At 36.7% G+C, this 21,664-nt stretch overlaps 1 protein-coding gene across 1 annotated transcript; it reads right to left on the bottom strand.

Moving 5' to 3' along the window:
* Nucleotides 1–7,234: 7,234 nt before the first annotated feature.
* On the bottom strand, nt 7,235–20,671 carry LOC123549364 (uncharacterized). The gene is made up of 6 exons (XM_045337391.2): nt 20,472–20,671; nt 20,185–20,214; nt 16,425–16,571; nt 14,682–14,840; nt 9,750–10,049; nt 7,235–9,384 (listed from the first exon to the last, which is right to left on the bottom strand). The coding sequence occupies exons 1-6, from the start codon at nt 20,506–20,508 to the stop codon at nt 9,308–9,310; spliced, it is 750 nt and encodes a 249-aa protein (XP_045193326.2). The 5' UTR covers nt 20,509–20,671; the 3' UTR covers nt 7,235–9,307.
* Between the last annotated feature and the right edge of the window lie 993 nt (nt 20,672–21,664).

Below are 21,664 nucleotides of genomic sequence, written 5' to 3'. Positions count from 1 at the left end.
AGTTTTTGACCCTAGATGACCCATTTTCGAACTCGGCCTACATCAAGGCAATCATTCTGACTAATATTCATGAAGATCAATTGAAAAATACCGCCTCTATCGCATACACAAGGTTTTTCTTTGATTTGACCTAGTGACCTAGTTTTTGACCCGAGATGACCCATTTTCAAACTCGGCCTAGATTTCATCAAGGCAATCATTCTGACCAATATTCATGAAGATCAATTGAAAAATACAGCCTCTATCGCATACACAAGGTTTTTCTTTGATTTGACCTAGTGACCTAGTTTTTGACCCGAGATGACCCATTTTCGAACTCGGCCTAGATTTCATCAAGGTTATCATTCTGACCAATATTCATGAAGATTAATTGAAAAATACAGCCTCTATCGCATACACAAACTAAATGTTGACAGACAGACGACGGACGCCGGACATCGAGCGATCAGAAAAACTCACCTGAGCATTGCTCAGGTGAGCTAAAAATGGCATTAAACAAAATTCAGAATCAAGTTAGAAATATTATTTTCTTTCATGCAAGAACTCCTATTACAGTTGATACATAAACTCGCCAGAAGTCTATCTACTGTCTTACCGATTGAACATTGTCATATATTCAAGAAGTCTTACCGAATGAACATTGTCATATATTCAAGAAGTCTTACCGAATGAACAGTGTCATATATTCAAGAAGTCTTACCGAATGAACATTGTCATATATTCAAGATGTCTTACCGATTAAACATTGTCATATATTCAAGATGTCTTACCGATTAAACATTGTCATATATTCAAGATGTCTTACCGAATGAACATTGTCATATATTCCAGATGCCAAAAAACTACACAGAAGAAGATCTTTCCCGAGCAGTTTCAGCCGTGAAAAGAAATCAGTTAACTGTGACTCAGGCTGCCAAAGAACATGGCCTCCCTCGGACAACACTTACCGACCATGTAAAGAATCCTGAAACCAGGTCAAAGAAAGTTCCACAAAAACAGCTTACTCAGGAAGAATCGGATGGTCTAGTGGCGTTCGTACTTTACATGGCGGGACAAGGGTTTCCGATGACCAGACGAATGATTCGATGCTACGTTCAGGAGATCGTACGACGTTCCGGTACATTTAAACTTTTTTGAAGATGTAAAATGTGTCAATTTTGGCAAATAATAATAAAAAAACAGCGTCTTTTTAAATGCAATACTTAGGCCTAACGGATTTTCCTGATGATATTCATATTCTATTGTTTTGTACTTAGAAAACTGATTTCAGTTACACCCTGTCTCTTATTGCAGTTCTGACAGCCTCTAATTCAACACAAATGGTTAAAGATTATTTTGATTGATTAAAGTATATTTAACAGTTTGTAACATTTCGTTTGTAACATTTCGTTTGTAACGCATGTTTATAACATTTCGTTTGTAACGCATGTTTATAACATTTCGTTTGTTACGCATGTTTATAACATTTCGTTTGTTACGCATGTTTAAATGGTTTATAGGTCGTACAACGTTGTTTAACTTAGCAAAAGGTCCAAGTGACGAATGGTTCAGGAAACTTAAAGCTGACTGTCCACAGCTGGCCTTCAGAAAACCTGAGAACCGCGACAGGGGTAGGAGCAGAATGTCCAATAAGAAGGTCGTCAACGGCTTTTTTCAGTTCTGGTCTGATACGCTGCAAAAGCATGGTTTACTAGATAAACCATCACAGGTGCGCAAATATTTAAATATTCGTCATTTTACAGATAAATGTATTTCACTACCAGCGAAATTTAATATTAGTGGCACTATTTGTATTATGTGACATATTCGATTCCGATGTGAAAAAAAAAAACCAACTGAAAATTAGATCTATATCTTTCTTCGTTTCTAACTATTTTAGGTTTACAACTGTGATGAAACCGGCTGGTCTGGTAAGGAAACTGCTCGCGGGAAAGTTATAGGGCCAAGGACAGGTCACGTGTTCCAGCAGAAAGTAATGACAGCTGATCACCTCACGGCTATGTGTTTCGGCAGACGGGAGATTTATCCCAACCATGGTGATTTTTAAAGGTGGAATGCCACATCGCAATTACAAGGATGGCTTGCCAGGTATCGGTAGTATTTTCTTAACTAACACATTATCTTCCCGTTTATTTTCTCAGTAACCTTTGATGTTCTCAAATTTTACTAAACTTACACGTGTCAGTAAGCCGGCCGGTCACTTTATTTTTGAACTTTATTTTCAAATAATAGCAAGTTAGCACGAAACCTTTTTGTATTACACGTTTTGTAGCTGCTTTTGGTCAATTTGTCAGTATTTTTTTATCCCGCTGTTTTAATGTTTCAGGATCATGGCTTTTTGCTACTTCAGAAAGTGGATATATGGATTCTGAATTATTTTTGAGTGGTTTGAGAAAGCATTCTTGCCTAACTGCGGGAGAGCTCGTCCGGTGCTGCTTCTCATGGACAGTCATGATTCTCACATCTCTCTGCCTTTGATTGAGAAAGCTAGAACAGAGGGTGTTATTCTGGTAGGGTTACCTTCGCATACAACACACTTCCTGCAGCCACTCGATGTCCTTGTTATCGGACCACTTAAGGAAAAAGTTGACACACTAGCTTCAAGTGTTGGCTTTGCACGGCCAGGTTGTACCATTAGTAAGTCTCGACTGCCAGTACTACTGAGCTATGCAGTTGACAGTACACCCCCGACAACAGTCAAAGAAGCTTTCAGACTTGCTGGCATAATGCCAGTCAACCCTGAGGTAATCGACGTGAGTCAACTTATTCCGTCTACCTTTGCTGGTGACACTGTGTGTGATGAATCAGAAGAGTCCACTCAGACGTGCGAAACCTGTGGACAGTTTATCGGCCAGAATCATTTAGTAAAAAGGGGAGTCGTGCCAGCTTCTCTGGCAGAAGTTCTTGTACCGCCACCAGCAAAACCATTGTCAGAGAAGAAAAAGATGGGCAGAGTTGTTACAAGCGGCAGGGTGATATCGGGAGACGAGATGTTGCAAGTATTAAAGGTAGTTTGAGTATCAAAGTTAGTATGACAAAGAGTAAAACGCACACACTGTTCTTAAGTAAAATTTACTGAATAGCTTTGAGCGCATCTTGTAATTTTCTCAGAAAATACTGTTTTGATGAAATTTCACTATTTTTATATAGAATGATGTTTTAAGATAGAACTGCTTAAAAATCTAACCGAGCTTAGTCAAACAATAGAAGTAAACTTAACACAAAAGTCTGCCTAGTTCATAATCTACTGAAAGAGAATAGTACCGATTAAAGGTTACAAGAGACAGATGAATAACGCATGTTTTTTGCTTCTCTGGAGCACGGGAAATTATGAATGTTACTAATAAAGAGACTGTTATAATAGAGTTAATAGTAGATGGAAAAGGGATTTGTTCGGCTCGAGTGGATTTTTGCCAGGTTGGATCTCACGAGGCGTGCAAGCGCTGAATGTGATCCGACTTTGCAAAATCCACGAGGGCCGAATACAATATCCCAGATCTGGCTACAGTTATAATGATTCTTTTATGATATACATCTACATTTTGTTTCAGGGTTTGTTGCTTTGTAAAGGAACGGAATCTTCAATGTTAATCGATATTAAAATGAAACTAAGTTAAGTTTTCATGTGCGCTGTTTATAGAACTGTGGCAGGTTATGCATATTAATGAAAGTAGGCCTGTAGCATACAATACAGAAGGTACAATACGGAATTTAAAGGATATAATACGGATATTTTTTCTGCCTGTTATATTTAATTGTGAAATACAAATCGAGTTTTCACAAAAATTATACAGGTATATGATCAATAATATCTGCCATGTGTTTACGAATCGGATTGAAATATCCGTCCCGAGGGCACCTGCGCATTGGGCGGTAATGAAGCTTGCACATACCCTGTCCTTTTTCCTTGTTGTTGCTGTTGACTCGATATTTGATGTTACATGTATTTGAAGGAAAGAGAGGATGCCCAGATGAAAAAACAGGAAGAGAAAAAAGTACGTGATGAAGAGAGAGAAATTAGACGCAAGAAGAAGTTAGAGGATGATGAAATGAAGGCTGAAAAACGAAGAAGGAAAGAGGCAGAGAAAGCTGAAAAGGAGCAGAAGTTGAAAGAGAAGGAAAGAAAGGAAAAAATTGGAAAACTGGCAGAGAAGAAATACACGTGTGGGGTCTGTGATGTAAGAGGACGAATTAATGATGAAATGTATGGAATTGAATGGTATGGGTGTGACAATGACACGTGCAAAACAACCGGTTGGTATCACTTTGAATGTTTGTCTGACAGTGAAAAGGCAGTGATAAGGGAAAGTCTAGATGATGAATATGTCAGGTGGTACTGTAAGGCTTGTTTTCCTCGTCTGTACGAGGTGGAGTAGATTTATTGAATGGACGTAATATGAATGTCAGTACCTTAGACTTTACGCAAATTTTAAACTGTGAACACCGTGGTGTATCTTTAAATTGACAACATCTTTTGTGATATTAAGTTTCTGTTTTCTTTCTTGACAGACTTTTGTTAATTGTTTGTAAAATGTTACAGATGTTTTATAGTTTAAACCAGCACTGTAGAATACCACCATCGTGGTCAATAGAGCTCCGTTGACTGGCTGATTATTAAACTTGTTACTAGTCATATGTTAGTTAGTATAGTTACATATAATTTGAACAGTGTTACCATATCATTTGTTGTCATCAATACAAAATATTAAACAGTAAAGACATTTTCATCGTATCAGGTAAGAATTTTATTTTATAGAGTTGTTTTACAACACGCTAAATTAAACACGTGAACCTTCAAACTTCTTTTGTATTTATTAATTTCACCAGAAAGATTAGAAAAAACACGGATGGTGCTTTTCTAGTCATATTCACTGTCAAAATGTACATAAATGATAAAACAAAAATCGATGACGGAAACTGCTTCTGTAGTCGACTGATTCAGCTCTATTTATACACCCCTTTTGGAGCCTCTTTGTGTGTTATCACATGCGCCAGACACTATCGATATTTATGTTTTCGAAAAGCAGAAGAGCTAAGGTATTTTTTTTCGGGAACATTTTATAGAACTGAAACGTTCAAGAAAAAATATATTTCAAAAACCTTCATTTTATGACGGAAACTGCTTCGATACCAGTAGAGTTTTACATAAACAACTAGTTAGGGAAATCGGTCTATAATTACTAGGGATTGCGTTATCTTTCCCGGGTTTTGGTATGGAAATAACTATAGTTTCTCCATTTTAAAAATCTTAACTGTAGAAATTAATTGATCCTGCACCCATACATTTTATGCCCCCCTTCGAAGAAGGAGGGGTATATTGTTTTGCAGATGTCGGTCGGTCGGTCGGAATGTAGACCAATCCGTTTCCGGATGATAACTCAAGAACGCTTGGGCCTAGGATCATGAAAGTTGATAGGGAGGTTGGTCATCACCAGTAGATGACCCCTATTGATTTTGAGGTCTGTATGTCAAAGGTCAAGGTCACAGAGACCCTGAACAGTAAAACGGTTTCCGGATGATAACTCAAGAAGGCTTAGGCCTAGAATCACGGAAATTGATAGGGAGGTTGGTCATGACCAGCAGATGACCCCTATTGATTTTGAGGTCAGTATGTCAAAGGTCAAGGTCACAGTGACCAGGAACAGTAAAATGGTTTCCAGGCAATAACTCTAGAACGCTTGGGCCTAGTGTCAGGAAAGTTAGGTTTGATAGTTAGGTTAGCCATGACCAGCAGATGACCCCTATTGATTTTGAGGTCATTAGGTCAAAGGTCAAGGTAACATTGGCCAGGAACAGTTAAAACGGTTTCTGATCTTCTTGTCCAAAACCATAGGGTCTAGGGCTTTGATATTTGGTATGTAGCAAAATCTAGTGGTCCTCTACCAAGATTGTTCAGATTATTTCCCTGGGGTCAAATATGGCCCCACCCCGGGGGTCACATGGTTTATATAGACTTATATAGGAAAAAAATTGAAAAACCTCGCGTCCAAAATCACAGGGCCTAGGGCTTTGATATTTTGTATATGACATCATCTAGTGGTCCTCTAATAAGATTGTTCAAATTATTCCCCTAGGGTCAAATATGGCTCCGCCCTGGGGGTCACATGGTTTACATAGACTTATATAGGGAAAAACTTTGAAAATCTTGTCCAAACCACAAAGGCTATGGCTTTGATATTTTGTAATCTAGCATCATTTAGTGGTTCTCTACCAAGTTTGTTCAAATTATCCCTCTAGGGTCAAATATGGCCCCGCCCCAGGGGTCATATGGTTCATATAGACTTATAAAAAACTTAGAACCTTCATGTCTATAACTTATATCATTCAAATTTGGACCACATGTATAGTTTTGAGTGGCAAGATGAACCTTGACATGAGTTGACCTTGATCTTGACCTAGTGACCTACTTTCACATTTCTGTAGCTACAGCTTTCACATTTGGACCACATGCATAGGTTTGTGTACCGAAAAAAACTTTGACCTTGTTACTGACTTAGTGACCTACTTTCACATTTTTGAAGGTACAGGCTTCAGATTTGGACCACATGCATAGTTTTTTGTTCCAAAATAAAATTTGACCTTGATTTTGACCTAGTGACCTACTTTCACATTTCTCAAGCTACAGCCTGCAAATTTGAACCACAAGCAAAGTTTTGTATACTGAAATGAACTTTGATCTTGAGATTGACCTAGTGACTTACTTTCGCATTTCTGAAGATACAGGCTTCAAAACTGGACCACTTGCATAGTTTTGTGTTCCGAAATAAAATTTGTCCTTGAGTTTGACCTAGTGACCTACTTTCACATTTCTCAAGCTACGCTACAGCCTTCAAATTTGAAGCACAAGCATAGTTCTGTCTACCGAAATGAACTTTGACCTTGAAATTGATCTAGTGACCTGCTCTCACATTTCTCAAGCAACAGTTTTTAAATTTGGACCACTTACACATTGTTTTGTACCGAAATGAAATTTGACATTGATTTAGACCTTGAGCTAGTCTTGAAGTTTGAAACATTCAAAAATGGCTCAGTGGATGGCGCCAAGATCACTCTGTAATCTCTTGTTAGGTTAATAGGTTAAAGGTCAAGGTCAGATTAAACAAGAATGGTAGAACTTTGGTTTACAGTGAGCATATAATTTCTGTTCCTTGTGCAGTTACTGAATGCATCAAGGGGGGCATTTCGTGTTCGACGAGCTCTTGTTTAAACAATGAAACACAACAAACAAATATGCTTCAATGAAATGAACATTTAATCTAGTCAGTGCAAGATATCAACAATAAAGTGACAGTCATATCTTATTTTAAACATTTGCTTCACATCAAATACTTTGAAACCAAGACTGTACCCCAAAAATAATCATTCCTACTCTGCGATTAATTGTAACTGCACATGTAAGGTAATGGAATGTTCGCCACTCACGTCCCTTTGCACCGATTGAAGTACAAACACATACAATGTATTGGGTGAACTGAAAGGACCAGAAAGTGTAAAACACTAGTTCATGTCTTCTTACAGGGATTCATTTATCTTACACTGGCAATAAAACCGGTTTAATTCGCAATAAATGATACAGGACGTTATATATAACTGCTCGTCGAGTGCCAAAGTTACTCCATATATGTACTTATATGGGTTTCGTTTCGTTCTATACTTTTGTTCAACCAGTTGAGAGGAAAAGGAGACAGTGTACAACAAAGAAGTCGGCCTTTGTATAGTGCATTAATTTTTCAGATTCACGATTTCTTAATAACAGAAATAATAATAATAACACATATATCTAGAGTACTAACTAGATGTTTGTCCCTAGGACACAGGTGCCACCCACTTTTTATCACTGTACATTGTTTTATGACTCGAGCTTAAACATTTTTAAGATGTCTGAAGTACAAACTTAAGAACTTTATGTGTATTTTTCCCTTTGTTAAGTACCATAACTCTGGCCTAGCTGAGTAAAATCCCAGAGAACACCCGGTGCAAAATTTTATAGGCTATAAAACAATCGCTTAATGTTTTATAACTCTAGGTCAAGTACATTTTGACATACATGCAAACATGTTTTGACGAAATCAAGGGCCATAACTCTGGTCTTGCAAAGTGAAAAAAAACTCAGGTGCACAAATTCACATGCTGGATAATATTCCTACATGATTTCATGACTATGTGATTTTGTTGCACTTTATGTATATTTTTCACTAAGTCAAGAACCATAACTCCAATCTTGCTGATTGAAATCACAACCAGAACACAAGGTGTACAACTTCACATGCTAAGTAGCCATTCCCTAATGTTTTATGACGCGTAAGTCAAGTACTTTTTGAGATAATGTGACAAAAACCTGTGTTCATGACCCTATGTCATATATTATTCTTTTAAATATATGCGACATAACTTTTTATGCAAGATTTTTACTAAGTCAAGGGCCGTAACTCTGGTCTGACTAAGTCATATCTCTAACAAAACCCCAGATGCACAAATTCACATGCTGAATAATGTTCCTGTACTGTTTCGTAGTACTGGGTCAAAAACGTTTTATGTACATGCGACACAAACTTACGCCTTTTGATGCATATTTTTGACTAAGTCAAGGAACATAACTCTGGTCTGACAGATCCAAATTAAAATTCCTGGTGCACAGCTTCACGTAGACTGGCTCCCGTCCCTATGTTTGTTCTTTTTTACATATATCAGTTTTCTTCATTAAGAGGGAAGTAACTCTAGAAGGTTGTTTCTACATTGAGGTTTTTTATTGCCCCTGGCTCCGAACATAGGTTCAGCCATCAGATAAAATTGTGCTATTTTAGAGGCATAAAATTTTCTTACAAAATTTTTCCAGTATTTATATAAAAATAACCATGCAGCCAGGGAGCCAGGCTATGCTTCCCGTGCTGAATAAAAATCCTGTAAGGTTTGATGGCTGGGTCAAATACATTTCAAAGTATGAACAACACAGATTGGAATGGGCGGACAGACGTTCCTACATATTTGTATTTATGTGGCTGCTCCACGTTAAAGAAAAATAGCCACATAAGAGCCTTACGGAATGGATGACATCGAGGTACAGTTAGCTATTGTTCCAATATCTATCTAAGTATGCAAATGTTGGTCGGAATGATGGACGGACAAGGGCAACTCTAAGTGACCCCACCTAAAAAAAAGAAAAAAAATCTGGGGAGCACAAAAAGGCCTACGTTAAAGTTGTCGACCTGTATATAGTGCATGATTTTTTAGGATATACGATTACTTAACATAATATGTAGAGTCACCATGTATCTCGATTACTAGAAAAGCCAAAAAAATCAACATTTTAATATATATTGATTCTGAAGAGCAGTTCAAACACTGTGAAGACAGCCATCGTTATCAATGTTGCTGACGATACACCTGAAATTAATAAAGATAATTTGCTAACAGATCTTGCAATAAACTGATACAAAGGTTAAGTAATCGGGAGTAAATTTATAGACATTCATAGTCGATATGAGTAAACGCGTGGATAGAAAGTAAACTAAATAGATTGAGCTTTGTAAAGAAATTATTTATTTTACGAAGATGATGCTTACCGATCTGTAATTGTGCATAGACATTTATCTTATGAAAACTTGACATCACGGAATAAGAAAACGCCAAAATAGTTTTGCATAACTCTGGTATGCATTTGGTTATTGAAATTTGAAGCAACTTTCCAGTATAACTATTTCCGTATAGTTTAGACAACATACGTAAAACCTATTTGCCTATATAAATACCCAAATTTCCAGCATTTTCGTATTCTGTTGAATGTTCTGTGTCAGTGGTTGCTGCTGTGTAATTAGTATATTCCTTTGTCACTTTTGACACATCGGTAGCATTCTGTCGAAGTGTTGTGTGTGTAGCGCTTGATTCGATCGTTGAGATATTTGATATCAACATGGTTGTCCTATCTACCTGCTTTGTCCTCTCCGTTTTCCCGGCCGCAGAAGCTTTGTGTGTTGTCTCCTCAGTTGTAGTCTCAATATTTTCAAATGCTGTGCGCACTGAACTGTGTACAGGCTTTTTAGTTGTTGGAACTGAAATAGACCTGGATTTGGTTTCCGATCTTTTAAATATAATGTAATAAAAGCTTTCATGAAATCTTCAAAATTGTGAAGATTGAGATCAAAGCACAAGAAATGATTTGAACGATAAAAAGTCATTAGATAAAAGCTTTTTTCAATCAGAACAAATATACTCTGACAGTGTATTAATCATGGTGAAATGAGACGTACTAGTTTTGGCAAAACCATGCTAAATTAATAGTTTTGATCTTAGATTTATAAATTAATTTAGGTTGTTAAGTTTTGACCATGGTGTCAATGTCAAATCAAGTTTCATAAGTTTTATCTTCAATCAAATTATATATACACTCTTGGTGTCAAGGTCAAATCAATTTTCATAAATTTACGTAAGTTTTATCTTCAATCAAATTATATATACACTCTTGGTGACAATGGTGTCAAGGTCAAATCAATTTTCATAATTTTACGTAAGTTTTATCTTCAATCAAATTATATATACACTCTTGGAGACAATGGTGTCAAGGTCAAATCAATTTTCATAAATTTACGTAAGTCTATATATTTAATCAAATTATATATACACTCTTGGAGACAATGGTGTCAAGGTCAAGTCAATTTTCATAAATTTATGTAAGTTTTATCTTCAATCAAATTATATATACATTCTTAGTTATAAATGACAATTATGCCGACCGAATACTTAATAGTGTTTCACTGCATTTTTTTCTCTGTGGAATTTTACAGACACGACAAACTAAACAAACCGACTATAATTATTAGAGAGAAGTGCAAAGAAACCCAAACACCGAAGTGTTTTCGGGTCTTGTATGAAAATTTTAGCTAAAAAATCATTGCAAAGCATACAGCCAATTTATTGAAAAAAAAAAAACAGGAACGGACTATCCAATCACTCAGTATTCAAACCACGTGTTTCCACGATAAAATCTGAAAATCAATGGCCAACATGATTCAGATAAGCATCGCCTTATTTCATATTAGACAAGAGCTCCGCATCACGGGGCATAATACTTCCCTTCGCAATCAAATTAGGACAGAACAGTAAATGTTTTTGATTTAAAGCAATCCAGGGCAGAGAGGAGGACAGGGGTATGCAAAAGTATAGAGGATGGGTATACGTATGTGGAAGAGGGTTGCTATGAACAATATGAGAGTTAAAAATACAGGGAAATAGAGGGAAGTGTAATGTGGACAATGGAATCCCAAGATACAGTATTAATAAAATACTGAAAGTAATGAAAATAAAGGTATACGTCATTCGAGTAGGGAAGTTGGCCAGAATAAGGATGAGGTATAGTATGATGCAGTGTAAAGAAACGGAACTTTAAAGGAAAGAAAAACGAAAACAAAAAAGAAATTCCACGAAAACCAGGTTTTAAGTTTGCATCACACCATCAGGTTCTGTTTAAGAATGGTCATGTTCTGTTATACAGAAATTGTAATGAAATGAACTCTCCTAGGTAACACACTAAAACATAATTTTTAATATTTAATGTACATATTTGAATGCATCCAATTATGCAATTATTTTATTTGTTTTGTTGGGTTTAACGTCCCACCGACACAAATTTAGGTCATATGGCGACTTTCCAGATTTAATGGTGGAGGAAGACCCCAGGTGCCCCTCCGTGCATTATTTCATCACGAGCGGGCACCTTGGTAGAACCACGGACCTTCCGTAAACCAGCTGGATGGCTTCCTCGCATGAAGAATTCAATGACCGGAATTAGGCTCAAAACCAAGTGATTTGAAGTCAGCGACCTAAACCACTCGGCCATGGAGACCCCAATTATGCCATTAACAAGTACAGATATAACAAAAGTAGATGTGCTATTGCCATTTGCAGTACGTAAATCACGTCATTAGACAAAGACCCTATGACAGAGTAAGGCCCAGGCTGCGATTTTAACTATGATCCGTTCATTCCGTATTTTAAAAGGTACACTAGACCAACCCTTTATAGCCCAATGCACCATAGTGGGTGGAATTTTCAAAGTATGCAGATAAATAGTGACCTATTCCTGGATGATCCCCAAATATATTTCCAACCTCTGTCTTTGATAAAAGCTATATTCCCAAACTCAAGATATTGAGCATTAACCTTTTTTCTATTTTCAGTAATAGTGACTTAAAATACAATCAAAAGCCAGTTCTTCATATAAGCTTACTATACATCAAGTTTTGTGAAAATCAATCCTTACTAAATATATGGGAACTAGAAACCACTTTTTTGGTGATCACAGTGAAAAAAAAATCTATTTTGATAACTTTAAACTTCGCCTTTGGGCAATTGACCTCAAGACGTTTTAGTGGCACTTTGATGAAAGCCGTAACTATTTGACTTTATGAATTACATTTAGAAACCATTTTCAGTCTCCGGGTTAATGTGACTTTGAGCTATTGATCTTCAATAAAATCACATCATGTAAAGTTTAAACACTGTATCTAACATACTTCGTGAATTTGAGCCCGGGAAACGGAAAATATACCAGAATATAAGCAAAGTCTCTGTGACCTTGACCTTTGAGCCACTGAGCTTAAAACCAATAGCGGTCTTTTTCTAGTTATTCTCAATCAAAGCCTCTGGCTTATTGTGACCTCGACCTAATGACCCGAAAACAATAATGAAAACAGGTAAATTCGGTAGATTTATATCCCCCGCCGAAAAAGCTGTTTTATGAGTGTGGGGACTGTATTTTGAAAGATATTTAATTCCCAGTTATAGACAAGTTATGTTAAAACGAACCATGTAACGGGTACAATGTTATGCGAGTTTTCTGAGCACTGATAAGTTTTAAAATAATTTAAGATCTATGTAATGAAGTGATCTTGACGAAACTATGCATGCGTCACTGCTTATTAGTGATCTATATGTGTGTAAAGTTTCATGAAGACCCATCAATTTGTTATTCAGATCTATTGCTAATTAATCATTATGTGAGGTTTGGTAATTCTAATCGAAATACTATTTGAATTATAAGCTTTTTCATTTTTTATTCAAAGAAATCAGTGGGGGAAACTGCTTTTACTATGTCAAGGGATACTATATGTGACAATAGGTAATGTGCCAGTGAATAATTATGTGAGGTTTGGTGACTCTAGCAGAAATAATTTTTAAATTATCAGCATTTTCAGTTATTTTGAAACAAATCATATGGGAAAGCTCTGGATTCACTTGGTCAAGGGGGATACTGCTAAGCTTGAGCAAAGGTCATGTGCTAATTAATAATTATGCGACGTTAGTTTATACTAATTTATTTTAGGTCGACTGTAAAGCAAGTTCTACACCTCATTCCTGATGGAATCCATGAGCAAAGAGAAGCCAGTTTCCCTATTAATGCTGAGCGCCAAGCAAGGGAGCTATGGTATCATTTTTCACGTCTTTGGTATGACGCGGCGGGGATCGAACCCACGACCTCTCGCCTTCGAAGCGGACGCTCTACCACTAGGTTATCAAGGAAGTTAATTATGTGACGTTTGGTGATTCAAACTGAAATAATTCTTCAATTACGAACAGCCGGACGGACAACACCAAAACATTATCCCTCCGCCTTCGGCTGGGAATAATAAAGATCCTCCTCAATAGTTCAGTATGTAAACTTCAAAAGGTAAAGCTAATATACTTCTTGGCTTCAAGCTGGGAAACAAAATAATACCAAATAAAAAGTCCCTGTGTCCATGACACTCGAGCTACTGACCAATCTTTCGCTAGCGGAACTCAATCATTATGTGAAGTTTGAAAGCCGTAGCTGTTATATTTTGTGACAAGTGCCCTGAAACCATTTGCAGTCGTAGGGTCACTATGACCTCGACCTTAGACCTGTTGACCCCAGAAACATTTGGGACCTCCTCAAATAGTTTTAAATCATCCTGTAAAGATTGAAAGCTGGGGCTATGTAAAGTCAGGAAACGAAAAGTGGTGATGGACGGGAGAATGGACGAACAGACATCGCCATTCCGTAAAACGGCCGCAAAAAAGTAGAAAATTATACTAACAGTCAACTTGGAAAATCTCAAGATGATTTTTTTAAATTTTGCGTTTTATTTTGGAGTGAGAATTGATCATCGATGAAATAAATATAAATATTCTTACCCAAGTAATAAGGAATGTCTTGCCATAATTTCAAGTTAAAGAAGTAATCTATGGCATCGAATCATGGAATGATATCCATGAAAATTTTCCAAAACATACTGTTTGCTTCGCTAATGGTAATGTTGGTAGTTTGCATACCTTTGACATTTTCAATAACACACCGCCTCAGTTACCTATTGGTAGAGCACCCGCTTCGAGTGCAGGAGGTCTTGGGTTCGATCCCTGGCCGCGTCATATCAAATACTTCAAAAATGGTACTAATAGCTTCCTCGCTTGGCGCTCAGCATTAAGCACATAGTGCTAGGACTGGTTGAGGTATCATGCCACGTGTATAGGGCGTGACATTCAAGTGAGAAAGCACTATAAAGTAGGAAATCGGGCATTGTGCTCAGTGCTACAAGTAGACATCGTCGTTTATATGACTGAAAAATTGTTAAAAAAAGACCCGAACACATACACGCACGCACGCACACACACACTATAACACAGGGCTAGGGGCCTACACAGGTCACAAATCGGTGCTACAGACTTACTGTTTGGGAATTCCTCTTGGTATGATCCTGGAATTGCTGTTACATCGATAACGTCTGTCTGTATTGTTCCACCACTTTCGACAAATGTCTTTACAAGTAGGAGTATAGTCTTGATATTTGGAGTGGAAGGATCTATTTCTATAGTCGCCCCGATCTTCCCTGGATTAAAAAATAAATAAATAATTATTCAATTTGTACTCTAGAAATACACATCCGGCATGCTAATGGTCAAAGTAACTTAACAACTTTACAACTGCGTGAATATTCAAAGAATAGAAAAGCGAAAGGGTCCGGTCACGAGTTTCAACAAAATAAGAGCTTTGGTCAGTCCAAACTGTGAAAGTAATATGAACAAACTCAGCATTTTTAAATATAAAAAATGCAATAAAAAACAACGACAACAACAACAAAAAAAAAACAATAACAAAAAAAACAACAATAGATAAAATCAGACTTGTAGATATTTTCCTGCCAAACGGCCCGATCACAAACAATTTATGTTTGTATATATAATAGAAATCCACTTACGCCGGTGCTGCGGGGCGTGAGATTGTACATTTAATATATGTATAACAGAATTGCACTTACGCCGGTACTACAGGGCGTGAGAGCTGTTCCGTTCCATTAACCTCTCATAAACTGATCCAACCTAATCAAGTCTGTTATTATTTTGCTTGGTCTTCTTACAGATTTTATTGTCAGTATAGTATTTCAGATTGAATATGAATTAAATCTTACAAAACAAAGTTTGTGGGTCTCCTGTTGCCTAGTGATTAAGGTCGCCGACTTTAAATCACTTGGCCCTCACGCCTGTGAGCTCGAAATGTCGCTTGGATTGCCTCTTCGGCAAATTATTTATTCTTCGTATTAAATTCGACAATCTCCGTTTCTTTACGGAATGTTAAATTCACATTAAGCTACCGAAGAATGCCGAAATGCTAAACGAGAGCGTGTAATCATACGCAATACAAGAAAAAAGTCCTCGAAAAAAGAAGTTCAAGCAAAACTCTGAAAATTAGGTGGTATTAAACGGTAGTTACCTTCAGATCTTAATTAACCAATTAAACGAGATATTAGTATCATTTCTTTATTAGCATGCTTACGTCGCATATTAATATAGCGGTTGAAGAAGCATTTTCTAGATAATTGCTGTAACTCCTTTTAGAATATTGAGTAAATACTGACGTTATTAAGTACCCCACCCACCTTCAGTTACATTGTGAATACGTATTTGTTTTACGAATCCCTAATGAACGTTTTTCTCTTGTTTATTACGTTACGATACTAGTTCAACCCGTTTTAACTCCAATGCCGACGAGTTTGTTACAGAAATACGTATATATGTATGAATTTAATTAGAAATTCTATGTTCTGACTTTTGACACTTTTGTTCTGATATTTGACACCCAGACGCTTTTTGACACAGATGGTAAAATATTAAACGTAGCGTACCAGCACTTGCTAGAAATCTTAAAATATCTTATTGTCTGATAATTTAAAGCAAACATTAATGCTATAGTATACCAGTAGTAAAACAATACAACATATGGTCCGCAGTAAAGGCCACAATACGTATTCGGCGTAGCAATAATTTCAGAAATGCGCAATGATATTTCTGAGTACTTTTTTCTGTGTTTTATTTCCTTACATACTACTTATACAACACTAAATACTTTACGCTGGAATTAGTTCAACCCGAAAGTTAAAATGACCAGCCTAAAATATGCTAAGAATAAATGTTACCATCTGCATCATACAGGAAAACATCGTGGATATGATGCTCTTCAATTCCATCAAACAAATTTGGAATTTCCGTTTTAATGGCATTTATGAAAACGTCCTCTCCAAACAGACTCACATATAGAAACGGTACGTCCACAGCAAAACTCACTATAAATAAGAAAAAGAATTCTCCTCTTTAAACATATTTTAATCAATTTTTAGAAGAAACAACAAATCTCGGGCTTACCATATCTCTCCATAAACTTTAAACCAATGTTTATTTATAGGAGGCGACTTAATGTAATTGCTTACCTAAAAATAGAATCAGTACTTAGAGGGATTTTTGCTGAAATCATCTTAAAATATCTTTTAACAAGAGCTCGTCGAACACGAAATGCCCCCCTTGATGCATTCAGTAATTGCACAAGGAACAGAAAATATATGCTCACTGTAAACAAAAGTCTCTACCATTCTGGTTTAATCTGACCTTGACCTTTAACCTTTTAACCTAATAAGAGATTACAGAGTGATCTTGGTGCCATCCACTGAGCCATTTTTGAATGCGTCAAAATCAAGGTCAAATTTTATTCTAAAACAAAAAACTACGCATGTGCTCCAAATTTGAAGCCTGTACCTTCAAAAATGTGAAAGTAGGTCACTAGGTCAATAACAAGGTCAAAGTTTTTTTCGGTACACAAACCTATGCATTGGTCCAAATTTGAAGGCTGTAGCTACAGAAATGTGAAAGTAGGTCATTAGGTCAAGATCATTATACATGTGGTCCAAATTTAAATGATGTAAGTTATGGACATGAAGATTCTAAGTTTTTCCCTATATAAGTTTATATAAACCATATGATCCCTGGGGCGGGGCCATATTTGACCCTAGAGGGATAATTTGAACAAACTTGGTAGAGAACCACTAAAGATGCTACATTACAAAATATTAAAGCCATAGTCTTTGTGGTTTGGACAAGAAGATTTTCAAAGATTTTCCCTATATAAGTCTATGTAAACCATGTGACCCCCAGGGCGGAGCCATATTTGACCCTAGGGGAATAATTTGAACAAGCTTAGTAGAGGACCACTAGATGATGTCATATACAAAATATCAAAGCCCTAGGCCCTGTGGTTTTGGACAAAATGTTTTTCAAAGTTTTTTCCTATATAAGTCTAAATAAACAATGTGACCCCCGGGGTGGGGCCATATCTGACCCCAGGGAAATAATCTGAACAATTTTGGTAGAGGACCACTAGATTTGGCTACATACCAAATATCATAGCCCTAGGCCCTATGGTTTGGGACAAGAAGATCAGAAACCGTTTGACTGTTCCTGGCCAATGTGACCTTGACCTTTGACGTAATGACTTCAAAATCAATAGGGGTCATCTGCCGGTCATGGCCAACCTAACTATCAATTTTTCTGACACTAGGCCCAAGCGTTCTTGAGTTATTGCCTGGAAATCATTTTACTGTCCCTGGTCACTGTGACCTCGACCTTTGACATACTGACCTCAAAATCAATAGGGGTCATCTGCTGGTCATGACCAACCTCCCTATCAACTTTCGTGACCCTAGGCCTAAGCGTTCTTGAGTTATCATCCGGAAACCGTTTTACTGTTCAGGGTCACTGTGACCTTGACCTTTAATGTACTGACCTCAAAATCAATAGGGGTCATCTGCTGGTCATTACCAATCACCCTATCAACTTTCATGATCCTAGGCCCAAGTGTTCTTGAGTTATCATCCGGAAACCGTTTTACTATTCAGGGTCACTGTGACCTTGACCTTTGACATACAGACCTCAAAATCAATAGGGGTCATCTGCTGGTGATGACCAACCTCCCTATCAATTTTCATGATCCTAGGCCCAAGCGTTCTTGAGTTATCATCCGGAAACGGATTGGTCTACATTTCCGACCGACATCTGCAAAACAATATACCCCTCCTTCTTCGAAAGGGGGCATAATAAACGTGGAAAATTTAAGTAAACGTAGAAAAAAGAAATTATGAATATTTTATAATCTCAATGGCAAAACAATACTTACCTTGTCCGGAAACATTATGTACATTAAACATATGAACTTACATTAACCATCAGCTTATACATTAAGTTAACATATGATGTCCCATAATCCTGACTTCCAAAACATGGTCTCCCTTTGTAAGTATACTTAATTCACATTTACACCAGGTTTTCAAAACCTGGGACGAACGGGCCGATAAATTAATTGCGTCAAGTCTAGACAGATGTGTTGAAAATAAACTTGGTTTATTCGTAGATTTGGATTGTAATATGGGGTTATTAGGGTAAAGTTTAACGTCAGCATAAGTTTTTCTAAAATTCCACCGATACGCAGTTGTCTGGAATCTACTTTTCAAATTTTATTTACTTCACAACATCGGGTGTTAAGTGCTGTGTGGCGCCCCGACTTCATCTCAGTGTTATATTTTCTGGTCCTTCGGGATCATTGATTTCAACTCGTTTAGATTTGAAGATTGAATACTGCTTAAGCCAGTGCTAGGGGGCGTGGGCAGTGTTGCATTTTCCATTACTGCTCACGAACAGACTCAATCAAACTGAGTCTGCTTTGATTTGTTTTGGGTTTAACGCCGTTTTTCCACAGTATTTCAGTCGTGTAACGGCAGGCAGTTAACCTAACCAGTGTTCCTGGATTCTGTACCAGTACAAACCTGTTCTCCGCAAGTAACTGCCAACTTCCCCACATGAATCAGAGGTGGAGGACTAATGATTTCAGACACAATGTTGTTTATAAAATAGTCACGGAGAACATACGCCCCGTCCGAGGATCGAACGCACGACCCCGCGATCCGTAGACCTACGCTCTTACCTACTGAGCTAAGCGGACGGGTAAACTGAGTCTGCAATTTTCAGTTTGCCTTGTTCTCGGTGCTTCCGAGGGATCTACTTTTCAGATTTTATTTACATATGTTGATCAATTGGTCAGTTTTGAATAAAAAAAGTTGGAGAGCCGATGACGTGCAATGGTTCCAGTCCTGGTCCGGTATTGTTTTTCGTTTTGTATGCATAGGAGGCCTTTAAGATGTCATAGTCCATGGCCATAGTAACAATAAATAGAATATTTAGTCGCCAGGGTCATCACAAAGATGGTTTCCGGTGTAAACCTTTCGTCATGTTTAAGGTACTATCGCAAATCTTGCTGTATAGCAGGCTTATAAGAAAAAATAACTTTGATTTGTATTTATTTTGAGCTGCTGTTAGTGCTAATTATCCAACGGATTTCTGCTCAATAACTAAATACGTGTAATAAGGAATGAGATTTTGCTTTCAAAAGGTACTGTTTTTGCAAAACAGCTTCCGTGGATTACTCGCACCTCTTGTTTATAATTAGAAGAATGGTTTTATCTTCACAGAACGCATTTTCATCTGACTTGATATTGACTTACATGTCAATAAAGGTCGTTGAAAGGCACACTTAGGGTAATGGCTTTTTGAAAAATAATGAGAATATCACCCTGTTTGTAAATATATATTTTACCTTTTTCATTTAATACCATAACTAAATCAGACGAAATTTTACACAGCGAAATATGACAATAAATGAAATTGAAGAGCAGAGAAAACGACTGAGCATTTGATGTCCTACCTATTTCCTACACACTGATTTAGAAACAGGCAATCGACAAGAAATTAATTTCCGACCGTAACTGAACATTATAAAAGAACATTGCCATATTGTCCTTTTGACTGAATCATTACATAGTTTTATTGGTACATAAGATTAAACTTATAATTTACCTTTGATTGAATCAGCACAATAAACAGAACCTGAAAACGAAACAGCTTTGGTTAGTTCGATGGATATACTTAGTCACATTTTATGATATTTTGACCTTTTTATATCCTTCTACAGTGATAATTACAACGCTTTAATAAGAATATGCATAATTCTTTTTATTTCAACATTTAGTCTGGTTTTAAATTTGCATTTTGATTGATGTTGGGATATTTTTTGAAACCGAAAAAGAACCGTATCATTTAGTTGAAAACAGTGGTTGTTACTCATATTAATAAAAAATGCTTACCTGGCAGCAGTAAAAGGTGTGATAGTAATAAAATCATACTGCACAACTATAATCTGTAAGCAGTTCCTTTCAGCGAAGTATTCCCGACTATTTATCAAAGTTTATTTTTACTTGTCAGTTTGTACAAGAGGACTGATATCCTGTTCTTAAGTATATTGACAATTTTCAGCTTTCAAGATTATGTTTCAAGTGTGTGTATTAAATATTTAAAGGAAGTACGAAAAAGATACTGTTATGTACATTGATAAGTAGATTTACTGTTGGTATACAATTGTGCTTTAAAGTATTCGTCCGCAGTGAGTGAGTGAGTTGGATTTTACGGCGAATCGACATAAAATGGTCATATATCGTCGAGAAGAAGTCATATTGCAAACGCCGAGTGTAAAGCATAAACATTGATGTATAAATGTAAAGCATACCTAAAAACATTCATGTAAAAAAACACTATGAATAATGTAAAACATATCTAAAAACATTCATGTAAAAATGTAAAGCATATCTAAAATCAGTTATGTAAAAATGTGTATACGTGTGTGTTAAAACATCAGCTGCAAACATAATAATATTGCAAGATGTAAATAAAAATATGAAATTTTAAATTTTTTGATATATTCCTATCTGCGTTAAAAGCGATAAAATATTTACGACTGAAACGGTTTAAAATAACTCTTTCAAAGATTGAACGTCATAATATGTACTGCGTTGTGTAGCAAAGTCCACACAGTCGATTAAAATATGTTTAATAGTTAGCGGTGTTTGACATGGTACACATTCGGGTTGATCTTCTTTATTCAAAAGATAAGAATGAATCAAACGGGTATGACCTATTCGACAGCGGGAAAGAACAACTTCCCCCCTGCGAACAGATATGTTCCCTCGGTGCCATTCCCCTAGAGTAGGTTTGATATCATGAAGTTTATTGAATGAAGCATTGTTCCATGACGATTGCCATTCAGCAGTTTGATTGGAAATTTTCAACATGTCTTACAGTCATGACTTGCCATTTTTACAGGATCGGTGTCTTATGCATTTATGAGAAAAGTTTTTCCTGAAATGTGTGTACAAGTCGTTCTTGAAATATTGCGTTTTCCGGTCCTCTTTGAAGATTGACCTTTTTCTTGATGATTTCCTTTATAGTCTTGGTAAATTGTTGAGCTGTATTTATACTATAAAGCACTCCAGTGACTATCATA

This window comes from Mercenaria mercenaria, chromosome 6 (genome assembly GCF_021730395.1).
Source record: "Mercenaria mercenaria strain notata chromosome 6, MADL_Memer_1, whole genome shotgun sequence".
Classification (NCBI taxonomy): Eukaryota; Metazoa; Mollusca; class Bivalvia; order Venerida; family Veneridae; genus Mercenaria; species Mercenaria mercenaria.
This window is presented reverse-complemented; position numbering and strand designations above follow the sequence as displayed.

Coding starts and splice junctions, on each gene's coding strand:
- LOC123549364 (XM_045337391.2), bottom strand. CDS start 20,508: ATGATTTTATTACTATCACACCTTTTACTGCTGCCAG. Junction 14,841..16,424: donor TTTCCTGTATGATGCAGATG/GTAACATTTATT, acceptor TTTTTAATCCAG/GGAAGATCGGGGCGACTATA. Junction 9,385..9,749: donor CGAAAATGCTGGAAATTTGG/GTATTTATATAG, acceptor TATTAATTTCAG/GTGTATCGTCAGCAACATTG.